At 37.2% G+C, this 12,022-nt stretch overlaps 1 protein-coding gene across 5 annotated transcripts in view; it reads right to left on the bottom strand.

Annotated features, from left to right (window-relative positions):
* CERT1 (ceramide transporter 1) overlaps positions 1 to 12,022 on the bottom strand; it is a 74,995-nt gene that overhangs the window by 7,851 nt on the left and 55,122 nt on the right. For 4 of the 5 annotated variants that reach the window (XM_050328602.1, XM_050328605.1, XM_050328606.1 and 1 more), the window contains 6 exons: positions 8,589 to 8,681; positions 5,845 to 5,931; positions 4,803 to 4,895; positions 4,150 to 4,227; positions 844 to 939; positions 28 to 160 (listed from right to left, as the gene is read on the bottom strand). In XM_050328602.1, coding sequence (XP_050184559.1) covers positions 28 to 160; positions 844 to 939; positions 4,150 to 4,227; positions 4,803 to 4,895; positions 5,845 to 5,931; positions 8,589 to 8,681 — 580 coding nt within the window. The remainder of the gene's footprint in view (positions 1 to 27; positions 161 to 843; positions 940 to 4,149; positions 4,228 to 4,802; positions 4,896 to 5,844; positions 5,932 to 8,588; positions 8,682 to 12,022) is intronic. The other variant, XM_050328603.1, reaches the window with a different exon arrangement.

The following is a 12,022-nucleotide window of genomic DNA, read 5'->3' as shown; positions in this document are numbered from 1 at the left end:
TGCAAAGTTGAAGAACCAATTCCTTACTTTCCCAGTCATTACGAACATCAACGTTCCAGAAGTAGTGGCAAACTTCATGCCCTGTTACCCCTTTAACAGCATGTGTTGCTTTCAAAGGATCTAGAACTATTCCATTCTCTTCCACCTCTCTTCTGTATACCTACAGCCAAACATGAAGAAAGAAATATAGAAAATCAATTGTCAAAACTGTTCATGTGTTTAATTGTTTAAATTTAATCAGTAAAAAAACCAAACCAACCCCACTTACCCAGATGACTATCACATGAATAATTTGCCATGATAGTGTTCTCTGCTAACTACTGCTGTGGACATTCTAAAATGGCAATTCACATTGAAATACCAGAACTTGAAGGATCTCTACTCCAAAAATGATTAAGCTACCTTATTTATCACTGTGCACAAGGATTCATAAGCACAGCAGAGCAGCCAACACAGTAGCTTGCTACTCTAATATTTTTGTACATTGAATTTACACATTACTTTGATATCAAGCTTTAAGTAGGAGGGAATGAAGAAGTAATCTGCAAAGATAAAGCTATTGCAAGAGTTATACAGGATTTTGTTTGAATAAATACATTGGAAGCCAGAACTCTGGTGGACTACAGTCCCAACCCAAAGAATGCTATTCTCAGAGAAAAGTTTCAACAGCATAACTTGCTGAGTGATAGTATTGCCAGAAAATCACAGAATCATTTAGTTTGGAAAAGACTCTTAAGATCATTAAGTCCAACCATAAACATAACACTGCCAAGTCCACCAGACTGAAAGTATGTGTCTTCACAGCATATCATCTTACAAATTAAACAAACCCCAAATGTTTACCTTCATTTCTCCTTCTTCTACCACTAGCTGCCAATTGGCATCTCCTCCTACATCTTGCAAGGAATATGTCATATGGTTTTTTACCATCTCTTCCACCTTCAAAGGGGGAAAAACAAAAAGGCATTTTTAACTCATTCCTTCCATCTTTTTGGTCAGATACTGTACAGCACTGGAGGTCACAAGTCAATACTTCAATTCCTGTGCAGGAGGTGAGTTTGAGACCTTTCTATTACAGGTTAAGAACATGCAAATAATGCTGGCCTTCAGAAACAAAGCCAAAATCTTGATTCAACTTCCAACTTCATTCTTTGTGGGCACTTCCTATCCTTTCTTTGTGTCTTTAAACTGTCAAATCTCACTACTTCTACCTAAAACAGTTTTATTTCAGCATATAGGAATTTCAGTTATCTCTAAATAGAATTAACATACACTAAGATATTCACTGAAGAGCATTTAAAAGGCTGAACAAGGGCAGAGGGTTGGGGAAGAAGACTGTAAAGCTCTAAACAAGTGAATGCATATCAGAAGTAATATTGGAAGAGCAGTGAAGAAAACAGTCACGAGCAAAGCATTCCTGCTCTGTTTCAATGGCATCTTTGTACAGTTGCCAACTAGGAAAAAAAAGAACAGAAATGCCTACAGTCAAAAGTTATTGATGGTACAGAGACTCTGTTATTCTACCTTATTCTGTTTCTTTGGTTCCCCACCCCTTTCCAAGAGCCCCAACTAAAAAAGTAAACAAAATTATAAAGTATCCATTGCTGTGTAATGTTTCAAGTATTGAAAACATTCCAATATCTTTTAGGTGGCAAAAAGTTAAGTCACTACTAATAAACTTGTCACAGCAAGCAAGTCCACGTGATTCATACCATTTTCCTGAATTACTAGAAATAGCTTTTTTTTTTTTCAAAAGGAAAAGCATTGGTTGGTTAATTCACCAACACAAAGATGAGCCTAAGAAGTTCCCAATCACAGGATTAATAGCCTGAACCCTAAAGTGTTTTTGCACAACTTACAAAATATGAAGTCTAGCATGCAATAAAACAACATATAAAACGTATACCTGAGCAAATAGTAAAACAAGTAGAAAGCAAAATTAAATAACAGTGATATTACATAGAATTGGAAGATGCTATTTACTTTTAATTTAAGGCAGTAATTTTGTTTGTACTATGTACTCCATGGGAAATACACTTAAGACCAGGAAGAAAATCGGTAATTGAATGAAGTCAAGTGGCAAGATCTTCACTTTAAAGGGCCTCAGAACACCTCAACCTATTACAAAAGCTGCTGTATCTTTAAGAAAGTGATCTGATCTCCCACTCAACTGTCAAAAGCAAATCAATGCCTTTCTAGAGGCACACTGAAGAACCAGTTCCCATCAGAATATGTTTATAAAAAACCAGGTTGCAAGTTTCTACTTGACCTTTTACTGATATCAAAATTCCCTTCACTCATACGGATGCTAGAAAAAAAAATATATTTTTGAAGAATCAAGATATTAGCCTGCCTTCCCAAAAGCCAAATTGTCAGCCTGGGGCCAGATGCCAATTTTTTATTAATGAAGTTCAGAGCAGTTGTAATGAAAAGATTTGCTGCTTTTCTCATCATGCTCTCTGTTGTCTTTCACCTCCTTGTTCACTAGAAATGAAACTCCAGAGCCAGTGGACTGACGTGGTTTGGCAAAAATTTGTTCTAGACAAAATACGGGGGGGTTAAGGGGTGTGTGTGGGGATAGTAGCTTTCTGTGAACGAAGATCATTCTTTCTTGAATGACTAACTTGAAACTGCATTTAAAGGCACTCCGCAGTAATTTCCACGTAGTAAAATCCATGCAGCAGCTGAAGAGAACAATTTGACTCCAGTCCATTTGATGCTGATACATAGTCACAATTTGCATTATTGTGATAAAGACTCAGTCCACATGAGGTTTGTTTTTAAATTATTAGTTCTGCAGTCACAGTACTGCTCTGACATTTAGGTTTATCATATGAACACAGAAATGTTATCACAGGTGTAAGAGGTGAAAATGAGGATGCCTGCATATCTTAGCAACTATGAGTTTTCCTTATACAGAACTGCCTGGGTACCCATAACCCAACAGAGTACCCATTCCTCTCTTGGCAACCAAACTTGCTTTCTGTTACTTACTACTCCCTTACTTTATTATCCCCTCCTCCCAAACAAACCTAAAAAACTAAGTCAACTACTGGAATACCAGCAGACGAGCCTATCAGTGATATGCAATAGGACTTCCATGGTTTTTTCGTTGTCCTAAGTTCAAATTTCAGAAATAAACTGACTGCAAAAGGTGTTGGGATTTTAGTCCGATAAGCAAATCTTTAAGTGTTGGTCCTGCTCATGAAGGTGGTAGTAAGGTCTGCAAGTACTAAAATTCCAGGCTCTGCTAATGAAGCAAACAAAAAAACATCCATTCCTATTTGCAAAAAGATTGTTTGGAGTGTTTGTTAATAATTTTAAAAAAACCTCCAAAATAACAGATCCCAGAAGAAAGCTCCATATTCACAATCACATATGGACCACAGCAGAAGAAAAGTAATAGCAGAAATGCCATACCTGAACAACTTTTAGGAGAACAAAAAAATTCCCACATGAATGCACCTGCCTAATTCTAGTCTAAACTATGGTCTTCAGACCAAGCACCTATAGAAATTTTGGACATCACTGGAATATATCATTGTGGCTACACTGACATATTCAGGATGTCAGACTTATTTTCTGAAGGATAAGCGAATACATATACATATATATAAAAAACTCAATAAAATTTTTCATACCCACAAATCTTTTTTTTCCACATACTTTATGGCCTTTCATTAATTAAACTAGTCAAAGAGGTAAAAAGCTGTGATAGTAAACCATAAGATTTAGCATATTAGTGTCACTACAAACAAATGTTTCAGACTAAAATCAAACCTTTGACTTTAAAAGCAAGAAAAACCATTCAGTATGAAGCAAAGACCATTTCCAGCCTACATAAAGCAGGTGTTATTTTACCTTATTACAATTAGAAACAAAAAAATTTCAAATTGTAGGTATTTCTTTAAAGCTATTGAATTAAATCGAACAGTTTCACAAGATTTGGGCCTCTGCACAAGTGGTATGCATGCAAGCTGGATGTAAAGAAAGACAACCATTTAGTACAGGAATAGAGAACTGCTTTGTTTGTCTCAACGTACTAGTTTAAAGCAAGCGTGATTGATGTAACAAAAAACCCAGGTTTTAGAGAAGAGGATGAAATACAGCAAATATATGCAACCCCCACCTGACACATCAATACAGTACCTGGGAGCTGAATCTGTGAACATCATCAGAGGCACTGACTAGATCAATGGAAGACATGGAGGAAGAGCGACTATAGGGCTACCAGAGACAGACAAAGAAAAAACCAAGTAATCAGAACAAAGGCACAACAGAGCGATCAGTACCAACTTGCAAGCACAAGATAATGAAGAAAAGGAAAACAAAAGCACCATAAGCAGCAAGCACAGCGGCGAATGCTGATTTCATGCACCTATTACATATTATGCTCCCAGTGTAGCCCTGACAGGAGCATAGTGTTTCCAGTAACACTAAAAAACAGTCAACTGATCCTGATGCAACAGACTGGATTTTTATTTTTATTTTTTTAATAAAAACAATTCAATGAATTTGGGTGAAGGTATCTTGAAAACACTCGGGTTAGCCAGCTGGGATTTTTCCTTTATTGTATGACTGACAGGCTTAATACAAATCAAGAATATTGTAAACAGATACTCTAATCAGTATTTTTTGAGCCAAAACAAAAAGGTCTTCAATTCCAGCTACTTTATTTGAAAATGAGTAGATCATTGGAAGTTACTAGAAACACTTAAGAACCTCATCTACCATACAAAATATTATAGAGAAACATCACAGATCAGCCCATTATTCTGAGGAGATCAGGAAAAACATCTCACCGTTTGCACAAATCGATGAGTCCCCACAGCAGTATATGCATCTCCAGAAGGTAAGGATGTTGGCCAGTGTAATCTAACCTTTTCACTTTGTGACTGCAACAACATAGGTTTAATTATTATTAGTCAGCTGCTACTGGGTGGACTGCGAAACAAAGTGAGTCATGCTTAATCTACATAGTGACTACAACACCTAATGGCTGGTCCATGACAGGAATGAAGCTGTCATTCTGCTGGAATTCTCATTAAGTGAGTGGGCCTGAAGACTGAATCCATCTGAACTTCAAGGTGTATTTCTAAGTTAAGGAAAACATATCAAGGATCCATGCAGTACTATCACAGTCACTAAAAACTTACACTCTCTGCTAAGAGACCCCAACGTAGGTAAGCTCTGTGAGGTACTACAGAAAGTCTTTTAATTTTTGAGTAATTGTTATTCACTCTATTCCTAAGCATATAAGTGTTTAAGACAAAGGATGCACCACTTTGTTATTGCCCCTCATTCCATATACTGCTCTACTTTCTAATATTCTGTATACTTTCCTCACATGTATCATGTCCTTTTTGATCCTTGTCACTGAAGTGTGTTCAAAAAATGAGTTAGAGAAGTAACCAGAGCCCACAGAATTTTTGAATAAAAGCAAACACCAACAGAACTATGTCTTTCCTATTTCACATACCACTAGAGTAAAAAGAAATGTTGGGTTTTGGAGGCAATTGTAGCATTTGATGTTCTTATTTCAGTGGGGCATCAGTTACACATAAAGACAAGTTTCATACAGGACACTTATTTAGCAATTAGAAACTAGAGACATTAAATTAGCTTAACACTTATACTATCCTTTTCTATACAACCTATGAAGTCACTTTCTCAAAACTGGCATTAAGCAACAATATTTAACTGTAAAAATGTTAAGTGAAATCTCCTGATCAGTGTCAGAATAAAATATCTACAGTTTTGGGAGATGCACCTCAGGCCTGAGTTTAAGTCACAGAAGTCTCTCGTGAAGGGCTCATCATTAAGATATTTTTCAAGTATCAATACCTGTTCTTCCATTTTATCTTGTCTATCAAGAGCAGCTTCAACAGCATCAAAGAATTCTTCTTCATTAATCAGACTATTAGGACCCTCCTAGAGCATAAGAAACAAAACTAGTTAAAAATCCTGGAGACATGAAAGTTCCACTTCAATTTACTATTAGAAACATATATATATATAAAAAACTGATGGAAGCAAATTTCTTCTAGACCTCAAACATTTTCACCAATAATTTTACATTACAAATCCTCTGAAGACGTGTTAAAGGAAGTACTTGTTAAAGGAAGTACTTGTTAAAGGAAGTTACTCCCTTTAATTACAATTTAAGAATAGTTGTATAAAGAAGGAAAAAACCCAAGGAAACTGAGTAATAATGTCAATATGCTTTGATGTCAAATTTAGGTTTTAATTAATAAACATGTTCTCTTGATAATGCTTACAGTGTGTCAGTGAAGTACACCTATTAACATAATTGTGTAGTTAGACTCTCTCCAAGTATTTCAGAGCCTTATGGCATTGAATTTCAGGTATTTCCTCAAAATATAACAAGAGAAGACAAAATTCTGGGGATCTCTACTGAAAATTCTTGGAAAGCACAGTTAAGCACTAAACAGCAGGTAGAACTGAGTCACCAATTAAAAACTCCAGTTTATTATTAAAATGGTAATTTCCTTAAATTAGGTTTGTTTCCTTTACTGTATTGTAAAACAACCCAGTCTAGCAAATAAAAAAAAAAAAACTATGACACAAATACCTGGAAGAAGCAGCTGGGTTCATAACCAAGTAGACAAAGTCCAACTTCCTACCCATTTCTTAATTTTGCAGTGCATGCCTCAGTGATAAAAGATAATCTCTGCTCAAGTATCTTAAATATCTGTATGGTACTATTTCTCCGCTTGACTTGTAAGTAGAAATGTGTTTGATTAATGTACACGAAAGAGTCAAGTTCTTAAAAACTATGCAAACTGCATTATAAGTGCATTATCCTACCTCATTATTGTGGATGCCTCATCCATGGAACTGTTCAAGACCAAGCTGGATGGGTCTCTGAGTAACCTGGTCTAGTGGGAAATGTGTCTCTGACCGTGGTGAGGGGGTTGGAACTAGATAATCTTTAAGGCCCCTGCCAACTCAAGCCATATTATGATTACTCTTCAAAAGGTGGTTCAAGCATCTTAGAATCAGACTAAGTATCTCACTGAGGAGGATGCTAATGAAATATGCAATTTAACAGATAGAACTTAAAATCACTGAATTTGACAATATGATATTTCAAGTGCCAGTGACAAACTAAAAATCAATTTAAGTTAGACTTCAGATTTTAGAATTGCCTCCGCAGTCAGGGTTTTCATATTTGCTTTACATATCTCTATATCTGAAGAAATAAAGAGGGAAAGTACAATACCAGAACATATAAAAAGTATCAAATGTAGAAGAAAATAAAATCAACAGATATACCTGTAAGAAACACACTTCAGACAATATCAGAACATGGAAAGTAGACATATTTCTACTTGCAAGAAATTAAGGACTCAGATTCCTCATATAGTTTCCGTTTTCAAGGTGAAAAAATAAATGTGTCATTAACACACTTGTAAATCACACTTGCACAGGCTTGAGCAACACCAGTTTTCCTTCTGAGAAACAACCCAATCTTTACAAGTGTATTGGGTTTGTGTTGCCAGGTTTTGGCAGCTGGGGGGGCTACAGGGGTGGCTTCTGTAAGATAATTCCAGAAGCTACCTCATGTCCTACAGAGCCAATGCCAGCCATCTCCAGGACAGATCTGCTGCTGGCCAAGGCTGAGCCCATCAGTGACAGTGGTAGCTGCTCTGGGATAGTGAATCTAAGAAGTGTGTGTGGGGGGAAGCCTGTGCAACTGCATCCAGAGAACAGCAGAGTGAGAATATGTGAGAGAAACAGCTGTAGATACTAGTGAAGGAGGGAGAAGAGATGATCCTGATACTGGAGTAGAGATTGCCCTGCAGCCCATGGAGGTCCACAGTGGATCAGAGATCCATATACAGCCTGGGGAGGGCCTCATGCTGGAGTAGGTGGATATGCCTAAAGGAGGTTGTGACCCTGTGGGAAGCCCAGGCAACTGGCAAGACCTGTGGCCCCATGGAGAGAGGAGCCCATGCTAGAGTAAGTTTGCTGACAAGACTTGTGACCCCTGGGGGACCCACACTGGAGCATTCTGTTCTTTAAGGACTGCACCAAGTGGGAGGGATCCACTGGAGCAGTTCATGAAGAACTGCAGCACACAGAAGGAGTCATGTTGCAGAAGTTCATGGAGGACTGTCTTCTGTGGGAGGGATCCCACACAGGGGCAGGGGAAGAGTGTGAGGAATCCTCCCTGTGAGGAGGAAAGAGTGGCAGAGGCAATGTGGGACAAACTGACCACAACCCCCATTCCTTTTCCCTCTGCACAGCTGAACGGTAAGAATCAGAAACTGGAGGCAAAGTTAAACCCAGGAAGGAGGAACAGGAGAAGGGTGTTTGAGATTTGACTGGTAGTAAACTAAGCTGTATTTCCCCAAGTTGAGTCTGTTTTGCCTGTGTCTGCAATTGCTGAATAATCTCTCTGTGTCCTTATCTCAATCCAGAAGCCTTTCATCATATTTTCTCTCCCCTGTCCCACTGAGGAGGGGAGCGATAGAGTGCTTTGGTGGGCACCTGTTATCCAACCAGGGTCATCCCACCAGAAAAAGTCATATCATTTTAAAGAATTTCAAAAGCAGAATTCATACCTCATAGTCTGGCCCTCCAAAGTGGGACTTTTTCTTCAGTTCTGTCACAGCATTTTTGTATGCTTCTTCAATTCTTCTCCTTTTCTCCATCTCCTGTAAAATTACACGACCATTTGATGCAGTGAGAATGAATTGTCAACATATCAATAAGTGGAATGACATGGGTAGTTTTTTCCCCAAGTAGCAACTGAAAATTTGCTGATTTTTGCTGAAAATTTGCAATTGAAATTGATGATTTTCTGAATGAGTTTGCATACATGCATTATATGTGCCCATATACATGTATATATTATAGTAAGCTTAGGGAACTAGCTAACTTGAGGAGACCTTTTAATTCATGTGGAAGAAACTAGATCAGCATACAAAAACTAGTTTCTAGTTTAAGCATGGTTCATTGAGTGTCATATTTTGTGTCCGACAGTTTATATAAACCTCCTTGATACAGATGCTTGGGCAGAGATAACAAAAGGTAAAAAGTAAAACTAATAAAAGGCTAACATGCTCAATGTGGTGATATACTAATGAGTCACACCCTGTGAGTTTGTATCCTAATTATAGGATCAATGTGAATCATTTTGTGGACGCCATGCAAAGACTAGCAACTTGACATCATTCTCACATAATAGGTTGTGACCGTAATACAGCCACTGGTGGTGTCTATATCACTGTATATTTTGAACAAAATGCTAGTAACACTACTATTATAGTAGAATCAGATGAAGTCTAATATTTCCTCTGCAAATTCTGCATACTGTCAGATACTTTCAGTGAAAAAGCTACAAAGAATTCCAAAATTCTTGCAGAATTCAGCTTTTATATGCAAGATGTTTCTCTGTTCCCTTTCAGAATTCCTTTCAGTAAAAAAAAGTGAAGTCTTACAGGTGACAACTGGACACCACACAGTACTTCTTGCAGATATGGGCATATTTATTCAGCAACCCAAACTGAAATGTAAAGATTCAGTGGAAAACCATGAAGCAATATGGAAAGGCTGAATTTACTAACTGGGAATTTGGAGGTAACATTCACTCTGGAACACATTTTCCAGTTTCCAGTAAAGCAATAGCTTTGATGTAAAACAAAGTAGTATAGTTTTCCCCAGAAAAAGAAAAAAAACAGCACTTAGATGAAGACAGTATTGTCTATAACTGTGACTGTAGGCTTTTCTCTTCTGAAACTATCACAGAGGCAGGAACTGCTAACAAGTTTCGCAAAATTTTGCATGTTTATCTTTCTTGAGAGTAACTGCAGAGTTGTGAAGATGCATAAAGCATGACTTGAGTGTAAGTCATTGAGAGAAGCATAGAAAATTTACCAATTTGGAATGAAAAACAAAAAAAAAACCCCCAAAACCCAAAAAACCCCCACTCAAAACACAGCTCCTCCTCCCACTCACCCCAGATCTCCACACCTTCTGTACTTCTATCTGCAAATTAGTGATAATTCACATATGTCAAAATACAGCTCCCCAAATCTGCCACTTTCTCTTGGCAATAACACTAAATAAGGCAGAAACTGGGAAACTGACTGCACAACAACAACAAAAAACCTACTTGCTTTATTAAAACTCTGTAAATTTAAAGAGATGTTTAAGTTTCAAATATCAAAGGTGAACAAAATAAGCAACCTAAACACATTATTATTAAGGTAACATTTAATGTTCAGAAGATAAATTTGCTTATTAGTAACAATTAGTAAGACCCAAACGAAACAACAACAAAAAAATGCTGCTGTAGTCAAGAAAATATGAAAAGCGTTAACACAAGGACTTTGCAAATAAAACAATGGTCCAAATACTAAAGACAAAATCCTTGTGTATCCATTTTAAGAAAAGTCTATTAAAATACACTCAACACTTTATATACCACACTGGAAAAATAAAAATCAAGCTCAAGATCTTAAGAGTTAAGTGTAAAAGGTGGAAAGAAAAGCTGTAACTACGATTACCTTTAGAAAACACTATATGCCTTTGTATTAATGTTATTTTGGTATTGAAAGAAAACTAACCACAGAATCTGTACTTTTATAATCTCACGATATTTATTTTGTTTTCAGAGCATTTTGCACACCTATCCAAGAAAAGTAGAAGTACAAAGATCTACACCATTCTCATCCAACACCTATTTATCAGATGGCAAAACAACGGTTTTGCTCAGGCCCAGAGTTATAGAAGATACTCTTTATAAAGTCATGTTTAAGTACTAGATAAAATTAAAACAAAAGCAGCTCTTTTATGGAATGCAGAGCTGTAGTGGTAGCAGAGGCCTGAATACAGTCAACTGCTGTCCTTAGGGGTGTAGGTGTCAAGGTGCTGCTCACAGGACTGCAGAGGTGGTGTTTGTGGGAGTAGACCACAGCTTCACTCTCAGCCAAAGCTATTTCACCATAATTCTATGCTGTTTAATTAATTAAAAACCTCCTCTTCTAAAAGGCTAGCAAATAGAGGAATACAAAGTAATTCTTTTATATTAGAATTAAGGTACTTTACCGTGTGTGTCCTCTAACCCCCATTAAATTTCATTGACAAATGTGACTTTAAAAAGTTGCAAGTCTGCTAGACCAGAGCAACTTAAAAGCTCCAAGGTTTCAGGAGCTTTTGCCACTTTAATTTCTAGGAAACAAATCAAAATAAGTTTGTGACCCCCATTAAAATGTACTTAGCCATGCGGTATGAGATATTACCCACATGAGACCTAAAGTGAAATTTAGGTTGGAATTTGCTAACCACTTGCACCTTAAATAAGTGTTTTAAAGTTAGTCCAAAGGAAAAGATAAAAGTGACAACCAATTAATATAAATAAATTCAAATTTTATATTAACAGTAACATATTATTCTGCATTAAAATATAGTAAAGTAGGGGAAAGGAAAACATCACTTCGTCCATGCTCTAAGGAAAGTCTGATCAAATACAGAGAACTGTGTTTGCTCAACGTGGAGAAGAGAAGGTTTTTGCAGGTGGGCCTAAGAGTAGCCCTGCAATACCTTCAAGAAAGTCATAAAGAAACTGAGCCAGATGCTTCACAGTAGTTTACAGTAGAAAGATAAAAAACAAGAGGCAGATACTGGAATATCCAGTTACTCAAACTGGATATAAGGCAAAACTTTTTCAACTCTAACAACAGATGAGCAGCAGAACAGGCTGCCCAGAAGTGCTGTGCAGTCTCCAGCCTTAGAGACCTGAAATCAGACTTGATAAAACCCTGAGCAATTTGATCTGACCTCAAACTGTCCTTCCTTTAAGCAGAAGGTTAAAGAGAGAGAAACCTCTTGAGCTCCCTAGTCCTACCTGAATTACGCCCTGATCCTATGAACAAGCTCCAAGTCTTAGACCTACTGTAATTCCTCCAAGTACTTTGATGAAACACTAACCCATTGTTGACAGAGGTCACAATACAGTTAGACAGGGCCAGGCCTTTGACATACAGACAAAGAC

Source organism: Myiozetetes cayanensis, unplaced genomic scaffold (assembly GCF_022539395.1).
Source record: "Myiozetetes cayanensis isolate MyiCay16 unplaced genomic scaffold, myiCay2020 scf4, whole genome shotgun sequence".
Taxonomy (NCBI): domain Eukaryota; kingdom Metazoa; phylum Chordata; class Aves; order Passeriformes; family Tyrannidae; genus Myiozetetes; species Myiozetetes cayanensis.
The sequence above is the reverse complement of the archived record's forward strand: the minus strand, read 5'-3'. Positions and strand labels throughout refer to the sequence as shown.